This window comes from Haliotis rubra, unplaced genomic scaffold, assembly GCF_003918875.1.
Source record: "Haliotis rubra isolate DU_JTF1 unplaced genomic scaffold, ASM391887v1 Scf96, whole genome shotgun sequence".
NCBI classification, from domain to species: Eukaryota; Metazoa; Mollusca; class Gastropoda; order Lepetellida; family Haliotidae; genus Haliotis; species Haliotis rubra.
Genome location: NW_025767701.1, coordinates 2,299,036 through 2,324,046, shown reverse-complemented (window position 1 = coordinate 2,324,046; position 25,011 = coordinate 2,299,036). Strand labels below are relative to the sequence as shown.

The 25,011-nt window shown below is 39.2% G+C and overlaps 2 protein-coding genes across 2 annotated transcripts in view; one reads left to right on the top strand and one right to left on the bottom strand.

Moving 5' to 3' along the window:
- Positions 1 to 1,010: 1,010 nt before the first annotated feature.
- On the top strand, positions 1,011 to 5,848 carry LOC124265101 (transmembrane protease serine 3-like). The gene is given in 6 exon segments (XM_046699891.1): positions 1,011 to 1,081; positions 1,083 to 1,098; positions 2,523 to 2,611; positions 4,438 to 4,700; positions 5,127 to 5,266; positions 5,684 to 5,848. Coding segments are annotated over 6 exon segments (744 nt in total).
- Positions 5,849 to 6,693: 845 nt separating this feature from the next.
- LOC124265100 overlaps positions 6,694 to 25,011 on the bottom strand; it is a 41,191-nt gene continuing 22,873 nt past the window's right edge. Inside the window, exon 4 of the mRNA XM_046699890.1 lies at positions 6,694 to 7,115. Within this exon, the coding sequence (XP_046555846.1) occupies positions 6,694 to 7,115 (422 nt within the window). The remainder of the gene's footprint in view (positions 7,116 to 25,011) is intronic.

Sequence of the window (25,011 nt, the reverse complement as noted above, 5' to 3'; positions counted from 1 at the left end):
GACTGTTGGCTCCCTATTTGTCGGAACATATTCCACTGGGCGTAAAAAGTATAGACTGGCGGTGAAATTATCTGAGTCTACCACTGAACACCGGGTGTTCAGAGAGCTTATTGACTAACGGGATTGGACTGTCATCTCTTGCAGATTGTGAAAACATTTACAAGGGCTTTATTGTGTTAACTACACTGGAGTCGTGTCGAAGTGGTGACCACCTTTCATTCAGTCATTGTGGCTTTCTCAAACTATGCTCTATCCTGAGTCCTCATCATCCGGGCTCTGGAGCTCTTGGAGGATCTCTTCTCGGATCCGATCAGGAGCCATATTACCGGACCACACCATCAAACCAACAACAACCAACCGTCACTACCGACACATCCATCCAACACGTCCGGGTCCATTGTAGAATCACGTAAGCATGATGTTGGTTTGGGATTTTCCAACGAGAGTGAAACCAGTTATTCTTTAATTCGTTGTGTATTCAGTCGTCTCGAGCTTTATATAGTTTATTAACATCCATGCAGCTGAATGTGAGTGGATCACTTTGGAACGTTTCGTCGTAAGTCTGTGTGTGTATGTGGGTTAAAAGGTCATCACAGCAAAGGTAGTCATGAGGTAGAACTAGTAGGAGGACCCAGTGTATACAAGAGCATTCCTCTTCATGCACAACACCATATATTAACGCCATGCCCTGTACCAACGCTCTGCCTATATTCACACTATGAGTTATGTTCACACCCATGCCCTATATCAACGCTCTGCCTATATTCACATTATGACCTCACACCATGCCGTATATCAACGCTCTGTCTATATTCACATTATGACCTATATTCCATAATGCCCTATATTCACTATGAGTTATGTTCACCCATGCCGTATATCAACGCTCTGCCTATATTCACATTATGACCTATATTCCATAATGCCCTATATTCACAGCATAGACTATGTTCACACCATGATCTATATTAACTCCATGCCCTATATTCACATCATGACCTAACTCCTGTATGTCCACAGGCACCTGTGGCATCACGTTGGTGAGTCACAATCACAGGATAGTGGGAGGGTCAAGCCGAACCACGAATACCCTGGCAGGTAGGTACATTGTGTTACCTGCACACACGTGCATTTGGGCAAACAGGTCCATTGTGTAACAGCACACGTGCATCTGGGTAAAGAGGTACAATGATTAACTGCACACACGTGCATATGGGCCGAACAAACGGTGAGTGAGTGAGTGAGTTTAGTTTTACGCCGCACTCAACAATATTCCAGCTATTTGGCGGCGGTCTGTAAATAATCGAGTCTGGACCAGACAATCCAGTGATCAACAGCATGAGCATCGATCTGCGCAATTGGGAACCGATGACATGTAATCAACCAAGTCAGCGAAACTGACCACCCGATCCGTTAGTCGCCTCTTACGACAAGATAGTCGCCTTTTATGGCAAGCACATGGGTTGCTGAAGACCTATTCTACCCCGGATCTTCACGGGTCCCAGACAAACAGGTTGTGAACAACTTTGGGTTAATAGCCGCCGTGGCAATCAGGACCTGAGTGGGTGAGTTTAATTTGCGCCGCAATCAGCAATATTCCAGCTATATGGCGGCGGTCTGTAGATAATCGAGTCTGGACCAGTCAATCTAATGACCAGCAGCACGAGCATCGATCTACGTAATGGGGATACGATGACGCTCCGTCAGCTAAGTCAGCGAGCCTGACCACCTGATCCCGTTAGTGGCCTCTTGAAACAAGCATGGGTTACTGAAGATCAATTCTATCCCGGATCTTCACGGGTAGCAATGAGCGCTGATCACGATGGCCTAATATTTGTTATAAACTATAGCTGGCGCAGGGTTCCTGTAAAGTCTCGTCTTAAGTCTGTGTTAAAGTATGTGAGTTAAGGTCATCATAGCGCAAAGGTAGTCACGAGGTAGAATTAGCAGAACCGTCAGCAGCAGCTGCTCTGGATGCTTTCTAGTGTCTGTGCTGGACGAGTTTTCAGACTGAAGGTTCCAGGTGAAGTGAGTGCATGGTGGTGAAACCAGCAGCCCGTAGTATTAGATCGCTATTACGGCGTCCTGTAAATAATAACATTTGGATTATACAAACCATTAAATGGTTATAGCAGTAAGTCCAACCCAACAGTGTTAATCCAAATATAGCATATGTTACATTTGACCACTTTCTAAATGGCATTGTGTATTGGTGTTCAGGGATACAATGATCAAAAAACGCGACAAGTCAACAAGACTGGCCAGCAGATCTATAATGTCATCTCTTATGACAAGTGGTCACTGGTGACCTGTTCTAACTGGTGGCTTGTTCTAACTGGTGACCTGTTCTAACTGGTGACTTGTTTTAACTAGTGACTTGTACTAACTGGTGACCTGGTCTAACTGGTGACCTGTACTAACTGGTGACCTGTTCTAACTGGTGACCTGTTCTAACTAGGACTTCCCACACGGGATACTGTAAAACTGAACAGTCCATGTGTACGTCATCCTTTGTCCGCCAGGTGTCGCTGCGGTACAATGGTCAGCACCTGTGTGGCGGAACCCTCATCGACGACCAGTGGGTCCTTACAGCGGCCCATTGCTTCCAACAGTAAGTGAAAGCATAGATTTGAAAATAGATGCGACCAAAACATTCAAAACGTTTCTAAACGTTGTGTATTCATCGTTTCTAAAGATGCCATTGTGTATTCACCGTTTATAAAAGTTGTCATTGTGTATTCATCGTTTCTAGAAGTCGTCATTGTGTATTCCTCTTTTCTAAAAAGTTGTCATTGTAGTCATCGTTTCTAAAAGATGCCATTGTGTAATCGTCGTTTCTAAAACTTGCCATTGTGTATTCATCGCTTCTAAAAGTTGCCGTTGTGTATTCACCGTTTCTAAAGTTGTCATTATGCATTCATCGTTTCTAAAAATTGTCATTGTATATTCAACGATTTTAAAAGTTGCCATTGTGTATTCGTCGTTTCAAAAGTTGTCATTATGTATTCATCGTTTATAAAAGTTGTCATTGTGTATTCATCATTTATAAAAGTTGCCATTGTGTATTCTTCGCTTCTAAAAGTTGCCGTTGTGTATTCATCACTTCTAAAATTTGTCATTGTGTATTCATCGTTTCTAGAAGTCGTCATTGTTTCTAAAAGTTATTCATCGTTTCTAAAAAGTTGTCATTGTGTATTCATCGTTTCTAAAGTTGTCATTGTTATTCATCGTCATTGTGTATTCATTTTATAAAAGTTCATTGTGTATTCATCAATTTCTAAAGTTGCCGTTGTGTATTCAAAAAGTTGCCATTGTGTATTCATCGTTTCTAAAAGTTGCCTAATTCATCGTTGCCATTGTGTATTCATCACTTCTAAAGAAGTTGCCGTTGTGTATTCATCGCTTCTAAAAGTTGCCATTGTGCATTCATCGTTTCTAAAATTGTCATTGTATATTCAAATTTTAAAAGTTGCCATTGTGTATTCGTCGTTTCAAAAAGTTGTCATTATGTATTCATCGTTTATAAAGTTGTCATTGTGTTTCATCATTTATAAAGTTGCCATTGTGTATTCATCATCACTTCTAAAATTTTTGTCATCGTTTCTAGAAGTCGTCATTGTTGTATTCATCGTTTCTAAAGTTGTCATTGTGTATTCATCGTTTCTAAAAGTTGTCATTATTATTCATCGTTTATAAAGTTGCCATTGTGTATTCATCGTTTCTAAAAGTTGCCATTGTTCTAAAAGTTGCCGTTGTGTATTCATCGCTTCTAAAGTTGCCATTCATCATCGTTTCTAAAAGTTGCCATTGTGTATTCATCGTTTATAAAAGTTGCCATTATTAGTATTCATCACTTCTAAAGTTGCCGTTATCTAAAAGTTGCCATTGTGTATTCTCGTCTAAAGTCGTCATTGTGTATTCATCGCTTCTATTGTGTATTCATTTTCTAGAAGTCGTCATTGTGTCATCGCTTCTAAAGTTGCCATTGTCTTTTCATCGCCATTGTGTATTCATCGCTTCTAAATAAGAAGATAAACGATAGAAATCATCTGAGAGAGTGCATTTCAAGTTTAGTTTTCAAGAGAGCTTTATTGTTTTCGCCCACTCTGATGTCGTATTTCCAGCCTCAGTATGAGTGTTGGCACAACAGTGCAATGCAGAATTGCTCTGTGCTTCATACCTTCAATCCTGTTATATGAAGACAACACACACACGCTTAAAATGACAATGCTCGAGGTTTAGAGGTGGTTACTATGTTTTGATACCTCTCATACTTGAGTGATTTCCAAATTCATGGTAGAACAGCAATCAGTTTCTTGTTAGATGTTTGCGGAAATAAATAAGAAACTGAACTGCATAAACTAAAGAGCATCATACTTTGTTCAACTGTATTATTAACAAAGCGGCATAAAACATTGCTCCCTAAAATGTTTGCAGAACCTACGGCAACTACTGGACAGTCGGCATCGGCCTTCACGACATCTACAACGTCCAGTACAGCCAGTTGATCGATGCTGCCCGTGTGTTCACACACGCTGGGTACAGCTCCAGCACCAACTCCAACGACGTCGCCATCGTCAAGCTAGCCAAGAGGGTGGACACCCAACACAAGGACACAAGGACAGCCTGCTTACCGGACAGAGACGAGACGTTTGATGGGATGGTTTGCACAGTCACAGGATGGGGCGCCGCGTACTCGGGTAAACACCGGGTGTCTACTGTATACTTGACAGGCACATACATTACTACACCCAAGTCCTTGGTCCCGCTTCACAAAGCTATAAGTCTGCGTTTGATAAGATCGCTTTGTAGAATAGTGACCCGGGTTAAGAGACTGGGGGATTCCCTTGTAACAATGTTTACATTTAGCTCTAAAGCTAACATTATTCCAGTAACTAGGTAATTCTAAGCTACAATAATCCCCAGTTTACAAGAAAAGCGTAAAGTCACGTGATATGTTAATGAGATTGTGTGAGTGGTGTAATTCTACGTCATCACTGCCTGGAATGTGGGCGTCTCTGCAGACTCGTATGGCGTTTTATAATAGGGACTCTGTTGAACAGATAGCTGTATTCATTAACAAGTAATGATAAATATTTCATCTCATACGTCTTGCTTTGCTCCAGAGGGTCACATCCAGCGTTACCTGCAGGAAGTTGATGTCCCCATCATGAACAACAAGTTGTGCGCCTACTACATGGGCAGCCACATCCACGCCTCCAACATCTGCGCCGGATATTCGCAGGGCGGCAAGGACGCGTGTCAGGTGAGCCTTGGTTCAAGACCATATGCCACGTGTCAAACAGTGACAAGTGTCAGACCAAGTGCCAGGTGTCAGGAACCCACTGATGACCTTCACGTGCCAGTAACAGTATATGCATCACAAAGAGGCATGTCGTGTTCATGTGTCTCCAGACCCGTGAAGGTCCGGGTTAGAATTGGTCTTCAGCAACCTATGCTTGTCCAAAGAGGCGACTAACAGGATCGTGTGGTCAGGCTCGCTGACTCGGTTGGCAATCGTATCCCAATTGCATCGATCTATGCTCATGATGTTGATCACTGGATTGTCTGGTTTAGATTCGATTATATACCGAGGACCGTCATATAGCTGGAATTTTTAGTATGGCGTTTAACAACACCTAAACGAACCGTGTGTCTCTGCATAACACTGATGGTGTTTCAGGGAGATTCCGGCGGCCCACTTGTGTGCAGGAAGGGTGGTGTCTGGAAGATAGTGGGTGTGGTGTCCTGGGGGATCGGGTGTGGGGAGAAGAACGCCCCCGGGGTGTACACCCGGGTTTCCTCCTTCATTGACTGGATCGATGACATCATGAAGAGGAATGGCTAGGTGATACTTGATGTGATAATGACTGATGTGGTGTTTGTATTAAAGGGAAATAACTCTCTTATGTTTGGTCGCCTTATTTGTTGTATCACCACAGTATGCGTCAAAGAGAAATACCCAGAAGACTTTACTCGCCGAATATAGGAAACAAACATTGAAAGAAACTATTAGTGTATTAAGTTGTATCGTTGATATTCCGGTGGCGAGGATTGTCTCACGATCAGATATGCTGTAATTCGCCGAGATGGTTTATTTGCTGTCAATGAAAGTAGGTCCGAAAAGTAAAAACATGTACGCATCATGTTGGAAAGCGCACGTACAATCTCCAAATCATCATCATTACAGACTTGCATCGGAGATCGATTATGCTTTAAATTTGGAGATGACATTCTCATATTTACCATACATTTAGAGTTCAGTTGCTTAGCAGTCGGAAAGAGAAAGACTTGAAATACAAATTCGCTTAAAACTGACGAATACTGAAGACATGATGTTTCTCTGAAAGGTGAACAGTTGTTAGTTGTTTAATTGTACAGTTTGCTAACCCGAATCTAGCTGGATTGGCCCAACATGTTGTACACTATAGTGTCGAGAGATATGGCTAAACTTATATCATACTTTGAAGTATTTGACAATAATGTTTAATGTTAGATGTGGAAGAACTGAAAACAAGCGATGACAGAAAGACCATGGTCAGACAAGCTGCACGCTGAAACACGTGTTTCATTATATGCCCATGTAAACTTACGATAGTGATACAGGGGTGCAATACGGATGACGTGGTGAAAATCCGTATTACACTCCAGATTCCGTATTGATCCATGTGCGGAGCTATACTAAATGTCGAGCTAACCTGAATACGTCAACCAGTGACACATCTGCCCCTCTACCCACAAGGAACGCCAACACATCTCCTTTTCCTCCCCTGCTGCCGCCATCACCGGTGTCTTGCTCCTCCATCTACTGTTGATGTCCACCACGTTCAGTGACAGGATCAGCTTCACGGTCTCCACGTCTGCACACAAACAGGCGTAGTGAAGGATGTTTCTACGGTACTTGTCCAGCAGTGACACATCAGCACCTTTACGTACAAGGAGCTCAACCACATATCGGTGTCCCCACCGTGCTGCCTCCATCACCGCTGTCCTGCGCCTCCATCCTCCTCTACTGTTGATGTCCACGTGACCCGCAGTCAGGATCCATCTCACTGTCCCCAGGTCACCGTCGGTGCAGGCGGAGTAGAGGTCGCGGTCTGCTTGTGATGGAGTCGCTGCAACACTTAGTAAACTGTGTACATCAGACATCTTTGTCACACATCTACAATCTTTTCATCACGTTGACTCGGACAGCATGGAAACAATTCTAAACTATTCTATCATGGTGTCAGGAATTAAGGATGGTGTGTTTAATACATGTCTTTCTATAAGAGCTACAAGTTGTAGCAATGTAATGTGTAAGGGTGGAGAGTGTTAACGTTTGTTAAACGTTACAAGTTGATAATGTCAACGTTACAAGTTGATAATGTCAGTACAACTGTTGTTTAGTATTTATTAGGGAAATAACATATAACGTTGGTTATGTCCGATTATTTTGTTTGTTGTTTAACGCCACACTCCGCAGTATTCGAGCAGTATGATGGCGACCTGGGCATAATAATCTGATTAATAAAATCCTGCGATTGACAACATGGACGTTGATCGATATTACAGGTGTCAAAATCCCTCAAGTCAGAATTCTACGGGTAATACATCAGCTGTTAAATACAGGAAGAACGAAGGACTTAGCTTCCTGCCTGCTTGGTTCTCCCACATACCGTGTGGATGAGACTCTTGTGTCGTCACTGGCGCTGGAGGAACCGTCTTGCCCTGGATTGAATCCTGACTCGGGTAATTCGATGCTGAAACAGGGAATATTTTGTTAAGAAATTTATAGATAGCACATAAGCATTATATCTACTGGCCTCAGACGTTTTCGCCTTTAACAATGTTTTGCCTTTCTATTTATGTATGGATAAATTCCAAATACATCTGTTATAGCAGAGATGTGAAAAATATATGGTTCAATTTGATTGAGGTAACTGTTCATCGAGACAGTAAATCAAGTTTGAATCCGTAGAATCTGTGAAAACCGTGTAGATCGGAGTCTTGTGTCGTCACTGGCGTTGATGGAACCGTCTTGCTCGCATCAGTCGAGGCTGAAACAGGGAATATTTTGTTATATTTTTGCTATTTATTGCACATAAGCATTATAACTACTGGCCTCAGTTTTCGCCATTCCACAAATGTTTCCTTTCAATATTATGTATGGATAAATTCCAAATACATCAGTTTTTTCTAGCAGAGGTAATACAAATATATGGTTCATTTTGATTGAGATAACACTTCATCGAGACCACGTGTCTATGCAGAGATAAAAGGGACGCTTCCTAAATTCAGTTATACAGTTTGAATCTGCAAATGTAATAAGCTGTGCACTGACTGTGTTAACAGCTGAGATGCCCCTCTTTGTTGAAATGTCGTAACTGAATAAATTATTATTTTGTTTAGAAATATAAGCATGAACGGCATATTCCAGGGTTAGGGTTAGGTACGGGATGAACATGTTCTCTAGGGGCTTCATATGAAATATACGATCATTCACATTATTACGGTGCTTGACAAAATAGATAAACAAACAAAAACATCTGCACCTAAACTTACGTATACTTCCTCTTTAGGGAATGACCACCTTTTTAGTTTAAATTCATTAACTGTGACTGGAATTCAAAACTACTTTTCCTCGATGTCCCCACCCAACCCCTCTTTTGGCTGTAGCTTGTATTTTTGGCTATCCCCTAAATTCTGATGTGAAGCAGATTAAAATGTAAGTCTTTCTGACTGACTGAGTTTGGTTTTACGCCGCTTTTAGCAATATTCCAGCAACATCACGGCGGGGTACACCAGAAATGGGCTTCACACTCACGCAGTGTAAAGGACGACAGGGTATGTTGACTTGGTGTTTGTGCGACACAGTTGTAAATCTGTGTCAGGCAAACTCTATGAAGCACTCACAAAATGTCAGAATACCGAGTGACGGCGGAAGTGCAATTCTCACACTACTATCTGAGGCGGAAAGTGTAGCTGACACAGCCGTACTTGTTGTTGGAAGCAAAGTGCTTTAATAAACAACAAGGGTACAAACACGTGGCAGTGTGTGGTGGTTAAGATGGAAATGTCGTCTGTCCGAGTGGCTAACATTCTTCGTCTGTTTCAATATTCGAAATAAGTAGAATAACATAAATTTGCCCTTCCATAATATATATTCCATTGCACTTGTTTCAAATATTGAAAAATACCTGTGTTCAACATAAAGGTTTCAGTGCTAAAAGAGCAAAGCTACAGGCCTTGCATGTAAACACCATTAAGCTGACACTGTTGGTCGTGTGCTGTAGCGGGGATGTATTTCAATGCAATGCAGACAGACAGACAGACAGATTATTTATTAAAGTCTCACAGCTATTCAATGCAGCTATTCAATGACGCAGAACAAAAGATATGCACATGAAACACATATCTGTTATTTGACTGGACAGACTTAGATAATCTCATAAAGTCTTTCGTGACAGTTGTAAAGGTTATCAGTTCAAGGGATGAAACTTACACGCACATAATTTGATCAAATATATCAAGCCTATCAGGTGAAACGCTGCGTTGTTTACCCAGACCTTCCTTCATCCCCGCCGGTGAGAGGCCAAACAAACGTCTGGGTGTAAACATTGTGTGAAGCAAACACTTGGTTCCTACAACATTCATACTGATCTACAGCAGTCATACAACATTAAACATACAAATACAATATCTATTTTAATTTCCTCAGTTGTTGGCGATCAAGAGCCAGTTTTTACTTTGCATTGTCCGAAATAGTTTCTACTTTTAAAAATAATGCTAGCTAGTTTTAAATCTTTTTGTGATACTCTAGTTACTTTACAGTCCGTCAATGACTGGTTTTTTGACTACTTGTATCTATTGTGTATGTCCAACATTTCTCGTCACTATATGGCTGAAATATTGCCGAGGTGACGTTAAATTATAACTCACTCACTCACTCATCTAATTTCCTAATTCAGTTTAAAAGCAGACACTGAGAACGTACCCACCAATATAACGTCCTACAACATGAGCGACACATGTTACTGCTAGTTATGTAATGCCTTGACTGGCGACACCACGGCCGCAAAGCTGCCAGTTATGACGTCACTGTGACGCGTCATGTTAGTAGCATGGCAACGTTTGGCGCTCGACTGCTTGTACAGACCAAAGACGTATATACACAGGATTGGAAGCATCCACTGACAGTCTCGCTCTGATGTGGGTCGCGCTCATTTGCCGCAACAGGGGTGGCTGCGCGCTATGCATCGTGGGTATTCACTAACGCTGGACACCGGAAAGGATAGCATCATATGTGGGATTATGTCAGATAAATGCGGCATTTTGATAGCATTTCATGAATCAAAGGTGAGAATTATCATTACTTAGAACATAAACGAAAGCCACCGGCATCTGTTTTCAAAGGATTAACTATTATTTTTGGCAAAGAATCCTTTTGAACTGCTGGCCAGTCGTCACTTGTGGCGCTGACTTCGAAACCAATATGGTTGACACGCTCAGTTTGCAAAAGTGTACATTATGGCCTATTTGTGCGTCAATTTACGTTGCAGGGGGTGCAGGAAGTCCTTAGTTACTTTGGTCAGATAATGGAACCATTTATTCTCTATGTACTTACGAAGTTGTATATGGTTAAATATATATTTTATTTATAGATTTTCACTCGCGATTGTCAATACATTTGTGTCAAATAGAAATATTCAGTGGCACCGTCCATATTCATTGTGATTTTTTGTCACAATTTCCAAATCATGCACTGAACCATATTTTCCAGACAAAATGAATTTTAAAATTTCAATTTATGTTTGTTGTATTCATGAAGAGTTTTATTAGTTTCACGTCAATTTCGCCCTCAAAACATGCAATTAAAAATGTTCAATTTTATCTGATCACTATTCACCTATGTACATGATGTATCACCATCATTAGTCCTGATATTTTCGTAATTTTTTTATCGGAAATATTTGATTGTCTTATTTTGATAAAATGATAGAATACATGTCTATTTAACCCAAAGTAATGAAGATTTTTAGAAAACATATATTACAAATATGTATAATGCAATATTTGTTTTGGTCTGTCATGGTCTATAGCATACTACTGGTCGAGTTGGTAGGAATCTTTATTTCCACATTATTTCAAGATAATGCATGTCATATGTGATAAAAATGTATATTGATATGGTCTATTTATATTAAATGCATTAAACCACAATGAATTTTCTGAATGACATAATTTCAAAGTCTCTGTATCAATAATTTATCTTACTTTTTTGCGTATATTGCCATATATTCTATGCTAAGTATTGAGCTCATAAGAGCTCATGCAGATGTTTGTATGTAATACATTTTTGTGTTTATCATTGTTCATTATGTCTGTTGTATCTTAGATGCCTCAAACTCCTCGGCCTGTGTCCAAGAGAAAGGCAATAGGCCCTAAAAAGAAAAGGCACAGTTATGAACATTATGATGAAGAGAAGCAAGTTAAACATGTTGCTGCAGACCACTCCTACTCATTTCCTATGTGAGTAGCCACAAACATTTGAGATTTGTTATATTTTCTTGTTCTTTTAAAATATTTCTTGAATACACAGTACTGTTTTATACAAAAAATACTATAAATATTTCCACACTTTTACACCAGACTTTAATATGCCAACTATATGGGCAAATGAATACCACCATTCAATCTCCACTCAAACAACTCCACCCCCTTTCTGTCGTCTCTCCCACCCTCGCCTCACCATATGTTTAGCATGTGTAAATATGAGACAGCTACTTGGTAGATCACAATGACCATGTAACAAACAGTTCTGTCATGGCGTCGTAAAGTCATCTCCATCCATATTATATGTGTTAATATTTTTAAAGCTGATGTTTTTTTCTCCCTGAAGTGTTTCAATGAGTGATAATATATCCATTTCTATTCATTGACATATATTCTTATTTACATAATACTTGTAATAAAATTATTATTTGTATGTGATGTCATTGTAATTTATTGCACTTTTCAGAAAAGACTGCAGTGAGAGTGCCGGATGGGAAACTGCATGGGAGAATTTATATCTAAAAGACAGCAATCCATCACCTTCCATACCCCTTTACAGTGAAGTGACAGATTCTGACAACTGTTCAGCCAATGCGTTTTATGTTGTTCTCCATAAAGTATTCCAGTATAATACTGAAGATGAACTGGATGTGGTTGTTTGTAGACTGTTGACTGACATATGCACGATATCTTTCCCTTATGGATGAAGTTAAGCAAGACCTATCAGCCTTTGGACACTTACTGTTTTCTGGTGCCAATAAACATGGTTTGAGATTTGTTCAACCATATGATCATGAACCTAGCCAGGCCATGAGACTGAATTTGATCATCAATCAGTCATTGAAACCAACTTTATTTGTCCATGGCAAGGAAGTAAATACTAATCATGATTTTTAGACTGGTCTTCCACATATATATCATTCTGTGAAAGACATCCAGAAGTTACAGTCCAAACTGGAGCGCTGGGACATTTGCATGGGAAACTTTGAGGCTCAGTATGTATCCATGGTGCCCTCAGGTGTTGGAATTTACAAGAGTTCAGGTTGTGTCTCTGTTGTTGCCTACCGGGAAGATATCCATGCTATCAGAGGTGACATTCCATACAATACGTTCAACTAATTGCTGTCTATTGGTTCAATCAAAGAGGAGGTGCAAACACTGTGATCTGTACAGAAATACTCTACGGAAGAAGGATTCACGTCAAAAGGCCCACACTGTGTCAACATTTTCTCTGAAGAAAACACCCCACAGTTCTATGAACAGAATTCATCTTGTTAAAAAAATTAATATGCTAAAACATGAGAAGAGATCAATTCAAGCAGAACTTGACCGACTTAAAAGACGGGTGCTTGATGTCATCAAAACAAAAGGACATGTGTTAAGCTGCAGTGAAAACGAAGAACTTTTACAACTTGTGGAACAATACACAAGTGATGTTGAGAGAAGTTATCCAGACGAAACTTCCACTCAAAGGCTCTTCTGGGACCAGCAGTTAAAGTATGCAAAACTCAGAAACAAATCCGCAATGAGGTGGCACCCTATGATGGTAAAGTGGTGTTTGTATTTACGTAGCAAAAGTCAGAAAGCTTACAATGTGGCCAGAGATTCTGGATTCATTGCTCTTCCAAGTACCCGTACCTTATTTGACTATTCACATGACTTGCCGAGTACATGTGGCTTTCATGAAAGATTTACTGAACATCTGATTGAACAGGCTTAAAAATGTGGAATGTACAAGGAAGAATGGAAATCCTATGTTTGGATCCTCCAAGATGAGTTAAAGTATCAGAAGGACTGGTTTATGACAAAAAAAGCGGCGAGTTTGTCGGATATGTAGTAGAGCTGGACAAAACTGGGAATGACATCAGTAATATGGAAAATCTGCTTAGTGACAGTGATCCCAAACTTGCAAAATCCATTCTGGTTGTTATGGTTAGAGGCATCACTACATCTTTGAAGTATCCATTTTTCTGTCTGGCTACTGATGGAATAACTTCAGCGACTTTATACCCTCCAATATGGGAAACTGTGAGAATACTAACAATTGAATGCGGGTTGAAGCCATTGTTTATTACATGTGATGGGACCTAACAGGAAATTCTTCAAACTTCATCGTGATGAAAATTTGCAGAATACTTTTTGGACTTTAAACCCATATTCGTTTCCCACCAGGAAACTGTATTTCATATCTGATGTCCCACACTTATTGAAAACAACAAGAAACTGTTTCTCAAATTCTGGAGCACATAATTTGGCACGAACTCTTTGGAAAAGTGGGAAATGCATTTCATTGACTCATATTATTCGTTTGTATGAAGATCATGTTGAAACACCATTATTTACCCTATGTCCCAAATTAACCAGACATCATGTACATTTATGATCATTTGCAAAGATGAAAGTAAACCTAGCTGCACAGGTACTCAGCAAAACAGTTGCAGATGCTTTGGAAGAACTTTATGGGGACCATGTGACAGAAACTGTGAAATTTATTCGCCATATGAATCGTTTCTTCGACTGTCTTAACACTAGACATTTAGAGGAGGCAAAACGCAAGAGGAACCCAGACCTAGAGCCATATAGGACACCAGATGACTCGAGATTTCATTATCTGACTGATGAGTTTCTACAATATTTCAATGACTGGGAAGTGGCAGTAATGAATAGGGCAGGACCATATACTCTACGGCAGCGAACAAATATGAAGCTGAGTCAACAGACATTGAATGGTCTCCATATCAGTGTGAACTCCATTGTAGAATGCACTAAGTTTCTTTTGCATGAAGGAGCAAGTTTTGTTTTGACCCACAGATTTAATGAACATCCCCTTGAAGAACATTTCGCTCATTATAGACATAAAGGTGGATCGAACGAAAATCCAACAGCTTTTTGACGTCCGGAACACTCTTTCTGAACTCAGAGTAATTGGATCTCAAGCACTTGCTCCTATTCGGGGAAATGTTTCCAAGAAAAGACAACAGGGACCACTTGCTGTGGACAATACGCCACTAGCAAAGAGGATGAGATAATCAAGTGACATCCTATTTCATGATCATGAATGAAAACTTTGAAAGGCTCAGCTTCAAGGCGAGACAGTATGTCTTAAGTGTGACAGATACATAATTCTACTATTCCCCTACATATCTCCAGAGAATTCACCAATCTGTGAAGGCCGTGACAATGATGGTATCTCAACACTGGATAATTACAGTAAGAGAGTGAAATCAGAATATCCAGAGAAACATGTCTTCCTAGGTGGTGATCTGAATGCCAGGATGAAGGACTTTCTAAAGTATATCCTGATGACATTGTTGAATATGTGTATTGTGCAGAGTACTTCCCCACTGTGTTTGACAGTCCCAGGAACATGAGGGATAATAATGAACGGCATAATAACTATGGTAATAAATTTGCTGAACTGTGGCATACATTCAGAGTACATAGTGTAAATGGCAGAGTACTTAATGACCAGTGAGGTCACTTTACATGTGTCATTCATAATGGTGCAACATGTTGGCATCCTCATCACTTTCCATGTATTAGGATACTTTGGTATTTGTATATTTGATTTTTCATGTAACTTTCCATAAACATGATTATATCTTCACTGGAGATTTCTTGTAAACCATGTAGATAGCCATATGCCAGGTTACCATGGTAACAGCTGTAATGACCCTAAGGATATTAAATGAAATATTTTGTAAATTTGTGTGGTTAAAAGATTATGGAAATACCTTGTACAGGCAGATGTATTGTAGGTATTTTAGCATTGATGAGTCTGTATCTTTATTTGTAAAGTTGCTACATGATGCGACAACTCATACCATGGGTGTACATCCACCATGGTTTACAGATAATTGCAGCCACAATTATAGGTCTTGCAGCTCACAGAGATCATTATCAATGTCTGTATATATAGAGAGTGTTTTGAGGAATATTTATATTATAAGAATGTAATTAAATCTAAAAGGGAGGGGTATTTCGGTGAGAAGTTGGTTGAAGCCAGCAAGGATTCAATATTTGCCCTTTGTTTTAAGTGAAATGGTGAAAACAATCCCAAAAATTATAGAGGCATTTTACTTATAGATTCCGGCTATGAATAATATTTATTCACTCATTTTAGCTGATGATGTCTCAGCCATATCTCATACTTGTGTTCAGCTGCAAAGAAAGTTTACAGTGCTTGAAACTTTTTGTGAACCAAATGGTATGAATGTGAATTTAATGAAAACTAAAGTTATTGTTTATAGAATTTACTTCTTTGAAGTCTTGTGAAAAATGGTTTAATGATTGGATCTCTATTAATTTGGTATCTTTATATGAATACTTTTGTCTTGTGTTTACCCCAAACATGTTTTGTATCCCAGGCCAATAAGGCATTATTTTCCGTCAATAATTTTCAAAGGAAATTAGTTAATTTCAGTTGTGTAGATTTAGTTAAGATATTTGATTGTATGACCTGTACCATGCTATGGATAAAAAATGAGGCTCTTCTGACTAAAATACCATTGAATCTGTCCACATTTAATTTTGTACAAATGCATTTAATGTTGGAAAATGTACTTGTAAAAATATGGTTTTAAATTTAGGTGAATCTGGAAGACTACCTTTGCAATTTGCATATATGACTAAGGCTATTAGATATTGATGTAGATTACTGTATGTCTGATAATGGGCTACCAAAAACAATTCTATTTTCTGTTTTTATCTTTATAACATGTAGGTGACAGGTCATGGGCAACGAAGATAAAAGAAATGTTCTATTTCAATATGGATTTGGCTTTGTTTGGATATAAAGGTACAATGCTATCAAAAAGCTATAGTTAATGATTTTTAAGCAAAAATTGTTTGATAACTTATTTCAGTCCCAGTATTCTCTACAGTCAAAACATAAAAGATTGTATTGCAGTGATTTCAATTCTATTTTAAATGTTGTACATTCAGATTAGAAAACTGGTAGATATGAAAATGTCATTTTTGAAGAGAGGTATTGCAAATATCATGTGAATACTAGGGTATGTTTCTATTGGATGATGAATGTATTATATATTTGTAAAACATATTCTGTGTACATGAAGAAATATTGTACTATTGATCACACCATTATTAATTTTGCTGGAATAGTAAACAGTGATGTAATAAGAGATGTGGTGGCGCGTGGTCCTGTGCTTAAAGCTCAGGTCACAAATCGGTGAAGTTAAGCAGCGTCGAGCTCGGAGAGTCCTTGGATGGGTGACCGTGTTTGGCAGCTTGACTCCTGAGAGTTTCTAGGACTTGAGTCCTGACCCACAACGGAAGCACATGTGATACATGTGGTCTCACCTTAGGCAAGTGAGTTTGTTCAAAATTGCCTCTGTTCACCCAGCAGGAAAATGGGTACCCGGTGGAAAAAAGTCATATGACTATAACCTTCTAGCGCCTAACAGGCAGCTTGGGTTATCCGGGGTAATAATGGCCTTGATTGTTAGCGCTATGAGCATACCTAGTCAGGAGTTTGGCGCTATATAAATGGACACATTATTATTATTATGTATGGCTATTTTTGTACCATGTAAATAAGACAAGAAAACGTAAATGCACATTGTATACATAATTGTGATGAAGTTTATATTTTGGGCTGGATATCTGTTACTGAAATAAACCATTAGTCTGTCTGTCTGTCTGTCTGTCTGTCATAGTGATGATCGGAAACAGTGAACTGAGATGCCATTGCCACGTATAATGTGCACTGACCTTGCAAGATTGAGTAGGAACAAATGGATTTACATCTCTGACATTTTTTTTTTATGATAAAATCAGGGGACACAAATCACCTAATAATACCAAATCCAAGATTAATGAAAATATCATATTTATCAGGTTAATCATTGTAAGGTCTCAATCGTTTTCTCAGAGACTGGGATTTTTTTCCTTTGAAAACTGGTTTGGCATTTTCCTTCTGCGTTTGTCTTTGCACGGAGTCTTAGGAATAGATCTACAATGTTCTCTAAGATTGATGTTTTTAATTTATCCTCAGAGTCATGTAGCTTGTCCCAGTAGTAAGAAACTGTGATATCTTTCAGTGCTGTCTTTGAATCATTGTTGTGATCATATAAATTAGATAAGTTATCACCACAGACTTTCAGTCCACCACGGTTCACCTTCAGAGTCCACTTTTTTATCTTCGTAACAAAATCAGGAGACTTCTCAGTGGATGAGGCACAAAGGTTTTTCAGAATTAATGCACAGGCTGTATTTCCTTTCTTTTTTGATTTTTTTTCCATAGCATAAATCAAGTATCCCGATATGTAGAAGAGCACAGAGTTGTCTTGGTGTGTAAATGATTCTGCAGACTTCTCTGTGTCCTTCTGCAGACTTTTAGTAAAATTGTTAACAGCGCATCTGAGGAGGTTGTCCAGCAGACACTGACTAAACAGGTGAACATGTATTTCTGTCTCTCTGGAAGCTCTCATGATCACGGATCTTAAGCTGGCGCAAAATTCAAAGTTTGTCCTCATTGCATGGAATTTCCTAAACATTAATTCCTTGTCTGATGAGAAAGAGCTTGTCTTTCCAAAAACGGCCAATGTGTCCAGTAATTGTGGCTTGATTAATGTTTCGAGATGTTGCATTGTGACAGGTGAAGAAATCACTGCTTTGCCAATCTCAACCATGATACCTCAAGATTTTGATGTGATCGAATTGTGGTTTGGGTTGTTGCACACTTCGGAGACAGCAGACTCAAGCAGTTGTGCAAATGAGTTGTCTGTAAAGGTTGTTATGCTGCTTGATGTGTTGGTGATACCCTTGTCACAGACAGGTACAGCAGTAATATCACCTGCTTTCTGTGTGTCTGACACCTTGTGCTGACTGACTGGATTAAAATAATTGTATATTAATATTGCTTTTCTCCATCAGCTGATTGAAAACATATGTACAGATAACAGTAGGATACTTGTGATTATTACTATCATTATGTCTTACAGATTTAAGATAATATGCAGCAGAGAGGGTTCGGGTGATCCTGGCACAGTCAGGCTGGTAAGGCTCATCATCAGCTCAGGGCCCTTGCCCCCTCTACACGCAGCCCAGACAGTGAATGGGACTTCTCCCAGGAAACGCTGCCTAGTCGAACCCACCAAGAACTTTCCGGAGAATATGAAGGCTCCCCTACACTGCAGCCTTCTGCATTACCCAGAGTGTCAGAAGGGCTGTGCTCCCGGTGGAGAACCCGGGCACTCTCCTGATCTGCGCCAAGAGATCAGGAGGTACCAAACCTAGAGCACCGAGAACAATGGGGAGCCTGACGACAGTGTACTTGGGATGCAAGCGAGACATTTCAAAGGAGAGGTCCGCATATTTATCATGCTTTTCCTTAATCTTGCCAATCACATTGGTTTCAAAAGGACAGAAAATTCAATGATATAAATAAATTCATTGGCTTTATCAAAAAGGACAAGATCAGGTTTGTTAGCTGGAATTCTTCTGAGGCTGTATATGGGCCTATTCCAGAGAAGTTTGAAAGCATCATTTTCCATGACGCCCTGGACATTTATTATTATTATTATTATTATTATTATTATTAAGGTTTACTGATTAACATCAACTGCAGCAGAGAGGGTCCGGTGCCTTATTATTATTTTTTTTATTAAGCATTACCTATAAACACTTTCAATTAACCATGATAAGGGCTCCAAAAAAATATATATTCCTTGAATATGCTGTGGTCTTAATTAATTTGCATCAACAAGACTGCATTTATGTCTGACCATCACATATCTGGAAATATTCACTATATTAGTACTCTCACCTATTACATCGTATCGTTTGTGTTTGTTGACGACATGACCCCTAACCCTGACACGGACAAATACTGTTTGTGGCACAGAGGACACTGGTAGCATGTCTTCTTTACGGAAGGTGTGTCAGTGTGTTTTGTCTTGGTTTTGGGCTTTGGTCGTTTGGTAGAGTTATCTTCGTCCTCAGACCATGAATCCGAACTAATTCGTACTCTGTCCATTCACCCAACTTTGCCGATAAATCGACATCGGATTCGTCCCAATACAGATAATCTGACATCGTGTTTGTTTGTATTTGGGTAGATATATAACGATCGCGGTTGGTATATCACATAGATGAGTAAATCAGCACTGCAAGTATAGAACATGTGACATGCACCTACACATGACGTATCGCGTAGAGAAAACTTCTGACAGCTGCGTTATCCGGATGTTTTGGTAACTACGGAAAGCATTGCGCAAGCGCAAGATGGTCAAAGGTTAACCAATCGCGAGTCGCGGCTGGGGAACGTTATCACTCTCTATCAATGAACACGGTCAGCTTACGCGGCGCACATCGCCTAAGGCTTCCAATCCTGTGTATATACGTCTTTGCTCTCATGCATCAATAATTTTATGAACAGAAACCTTTCCTGAAAGAGCTAGCTAGATAGAGTGAGATATGTTTCACCCGGAAAACAAGTTTGATTTTTGTTAAACCTAACGTTCTCAGCAATTAATGACTGTGTTGTATGGAGGCCTATGTAACTGTAAGGGGAGAAAAAGATCGCTCAGTTCTCTTTATATTTCAGTGTAGTAAATTGTATATTTTGTGGGTTCTGCTGTAGGGTTTATGAGCCAGTCACTGGTTTTACGCCGCCTTTAACAATATTCCAGCAGGGGCACACCAGAAATGAGGATTCGAACCTGGGTATTCAGCGTGACAAGCGAACGCTTTAACCACTAGGTTAGGCTACTCGGCCCGCTGTCTTTCTGTATGTATGTCTGTCTGTCCGCGTGCGTGCGTGTGCGCGTGCGTGCGTGTGTGTGTGTTTACCGGTTTCGTACGCATCCAGGCTTCGTTGTGCATCACAATATCACGGGGAGTTGTAAACATTCCCGGCGCCACTGCACCATTCCATAGTGTGCATTCTGTAGAGTTGACTAGAATAATGTTATTCAAAAATGTAAAAACTATGTCTCCAAGATAATACATATGCCCCCAAAAGAGCCCCCAGCAATCTACACTTGCAAAATTATTGTACACTTGGGGATGATTACTCAAGCTGCTGTTACTGGATGTAACCTCTGTGGCCATTGAGGGTAGCAAAATTCACATCTTTTCTCAACATTAGTAGTGAAAAATACACAAATAAACAGCCCTGCAACATTTGTTCGTGCTCACAGCCATAATATAACACGTAACTAACGTCGCATTTACCCCGCGATGCTCCAGAAGATTTTATGCATAAATAAGAGAATTACCAGCATTGTGATATAGTTGACTGTGGCGCAATCGGTAGCGAGCCGGGGCTGGTGTAACTATTCTTTTGAGTTGGGTTCCAATTAAAGAAACACCTTTTTTTTTAAAAATTTCATTCGTGAAAAAAATGTTTGTTTTGGTGAATGAACGTGTTTCCACATGCCTTTGAAGAAGATATGGGTATTGTACAGTATAGTATAGTGGCAGGTTTTGTTTTTTACTTTGCTACACCTACTTTGTATACGGCTGTTTTTCACTCATTTTCGGGTATTTATCTGGCGCTTCAGTCAGTTTGAACTGTCCCAATAAACCTGGCCAGCAGATTTACAGCCTTTAATACAAACTGGTAGTAATGTGACACAGAATCCAACAAGCTTGTCCAGTCCCTTCAGGTCCAAGAATGGGCTGCTGGGGACACAGAATCCCCACCCCAAATCTCCCCTCCCCTTCCTCCCAAGTGATTGGTTGCCTGAATACAGCTAAATTGTCATACGTCTGCCGCCGCTGTGAGTCCGTCTGTCCGTTAGTGAACCCGGGTATGTAGTACAGTTGATAATGAGCGCGTCCGTCTGTCCGTCCATCCGTCGGTTATCATGTTTATGTCCGTTTTACGCCTCTGAATCTAACATATTTTTATTCATGAAGCACATTGTCCAGGTTGTCACCTGTTGCCTTTTATCACTTTCGGATCTTACAAAAAAAAATACAAAGCGCTACATCCCAACATGAATATATCGGCGGTTAGCCGTGCTTCAGGGGTACCAGGCAGTAAGACCACAATCTCTCCAAAGCATCTGAAAGGAGACATTTTCGGTCCAGTTTGTCAATATTTCGTCCATTTGACCCCCCAAACATGCAACCTGTTGTAGGTGTCTTAGCATCTGCTGTAATGCATGAATACATGTGATATTTGTACCACATATGGTTGGATGGTAACAGCACGTGTTTTTCAAGTTTGTATGCTCTAACTGGTCCGTACTCTCCACCATCTGTAAAGAGACATGTTAGGCTATTTTGTCAATATTTTGTCCATTCTGTGTTTGAACCTCAAACATGCACCCTGTTGTAGGTGACTTAGCGTTTTCTGTAATGTATGAATACATATGAGAGTGACATTTCATTAAATAGGAACATTGTAAGCCAATGTTTGGAGCCGATCAATCACGTACGGACTTGAAACCAGCATGTAGCAGACTGTGTAGGTGAAAACATTGAATACAACATGTTGCGTCATATTTCATGTTATGTTCATACCCAAAAGATGCCTTATACCACAAAGGCCAATAGTATTAATCATTCAGAAAACGCAGAGCAAATACATAATCTTATTTGTGATTCGTGTACCAGGAAATCAGTTTTATGTCATTTAAACTGTTACTGACAAGTAGCGATGACAAATGTATCAATCTGTGTGAGTTCAACATTGAAACATGTTGTTATACAGTGATTGTTAGATTGTAAACATGTATTAACCCCCTTGATGCCGAGTTTTTTTTCAGGCGCACATTTTCATACGCTTTGAAAAGTGAACGTTGTGCGAGAATTGCGCTCGCGTGGTCCTGGATCTACGTACGGCTATACAATTACACAGAAATGTAGAATATTAAATTTCCTATCCATTGGTATAAATATAAGTGCAACTACCTCGGCGGCTTGAGAAATAGACACTGCTAAATGTTGTCCAAAATCTTGTTATGCGTTAAAAAACAGTAAATTTATCCGCTTTTTATCGCGCACCGATAAAAGCACTGTGCTACGAATTTTTTTAATGTGGCATCTTTACGGAAAGTGTGAGCGAAGAAAATACAGCCTGATATCTGAACGACATAAGTGTATATGAATTGGGTTTATGTGCTTGTGCATAACGTTATACGCTCAACATTAAAAATGACTCGCAATAAATGTCAAAAACGGATTTTCTTCTGTGACGTCAAACGACGACAGAGAGGTCATACACGTATAATGATAAGGGGGCATAACTACGTTATGCTTAACACTAGGTCAATGTAACTCAGATCACTTGGAGAGAATTTGTTGTGGATACGGACGCTATATTTTCCTTATTTTATGTTCACGGTGAACCAAAATATTCCAATTCAAAGTTCCCCAATGTGAGCGGATGCAGTTTGGTAGTTTCACAATTTACAAGAAAAATGACAACGTATTACATGTGAAAGCAGGTAATAGCGATTTGGATGGCCCTATCCGATGTATAAGTTAGTTCTTAGATTCCCATATTCTCCTGTTTGTGTAGATGTAATTTGATTAATTTTGCATCGTTATTACCAGAGTACTAGCCATATCTTCAAATGTAATGAAATTGCTGAAAATAGTACAAAATTTCAGTTGACGTCATTGCTTGTTTTATGCATTTTGCGACGTCGGAAAAAGAAAACATTGGTATGCTGATTAGTATCTATCTCCCCTAATTTCCATTAATTGTATAAAAGGTCTCGGCTTCTACGTCAGAATTTAACACTCTTTAGACAAAACATAAAATGGCTGATTTTTCCATATTAATAGTGTCCTGAATATATGAACAATTAGACGGTTTGACAGCGTATCTTATTGTGAACAACACGCGCACCTGTTTGGCATCAGTTTAACATAAATAAAAAATAATATTTCACAACACCCGAATATTTTGTTTGGGCTAAGAATTTTGTGTGTTTATGATTATGTAACTATTTCTCTTCATACGTATACAATGAAAGATGCAAAAAGATAGATTTTTATATATGGAACTATATATTAGAATATGGATGTAAGATTTGTACGAATTAACATATGAGATGGTATATATATTTTTCAACAATTTTCCTATAAATGTAGTTAGAGTTTGATATCCTGTCATCACAATATTATTTAATCGAATATGAATTGATTATATTATCGAAAACAATGATAGAGAATCATAAAACGTTTCCAACAAACGCGCACCTGGCCGATCAATATGCATCATTCTTTTCTCTATAAAATGACACAAATTTATGCAATGAACAAGACAATTCCTTTAAATATGTGTGCATATACATTTCATAGCATTTATAAATCCGTTTCATTAATATTATCAGTTTTACATATAAGGTTGAATTAAATCACCGTTCATTAACCTGTTCATATAAAATTGCAATAGAGTCCAAATAAATTGAATATTGTACATCATAGGAACTAAAGTAGTTGCAGTTATGGCTACGTTTGATCTTCTAACACTTGTGTAAAGGTTTAGAATATGGTGTATTGCACTAAATATGTCAATTTTTTATGTAAATATGATTCAAAGAATCAAAAAACTTTCAAAGAATAAAACACCGTCAACCCTATATGCACGTATGATATGATACTGAACAAGGCTAAATGTAGATACTGAAGTCATTTTCATGAAAAGTATCTGAACTATACCCCAAAATATACACTTGTAATACTGACAGTGTAATCGGAAGGGAGGATTGTGTTTACTCTTGTTCAACCGACCTTCACCTCAAAGAAATTGCCTAATATGTAGAACAATGTTGACGTATGACATCACTACCGCTGACCGATTTCTTACAAAATGGCGGCTTTGCTGACAAGGATACACAGGATTTTGCGAGGAACCTTCCATTGATTCAGGGATCGTTTGTACATAAATATGAAATGTAAGTAATCAGAATGATTCTGACTATCTGTGTATTGTTATATGTTTTTATCGTTTTCACTATAAGTAAGAGAAAAAGCCAGAAATGCAGATAATTACCGTTGCCGTTCTGCGTGATTTTGCGTCAGTCATGGCGTCACGCTGCACGGAAACTTTGACAATTTCTTATGAATTATCAAATCATTGCATTGTATCTATTTATAATATCCTATTGCTTGCTACGATATTCTTTCCATGCATCATCTAAAGGTATTGAGCCATTGCAAGCAATGAATAGACGGATGAATGTTGAACATTTTCAGAAAATGCTACGCAGTGTAAAATCGGAATTTGTCTTGTTTACATTTCCGACAAGCACAGTCTTCCAAGCACAGCGTTCGTTTTCACACCCAATATGTTTCGTCTCATTTTATGTGGACAGTTGGTATTGGTGACAAAGACCAGTTGCAGTTTGATTCTAAAATGTATGGGGAATTCAGTGATGCATTTTTCGAAGCTGAATAAGAAATATACGTGATGTAATAGTCGTCTCAATACCGGCCTTCGCGAAACGTGATTTTGTAAACACTAACAGCGCTCTACGGCGTTCGTGTAAGTGT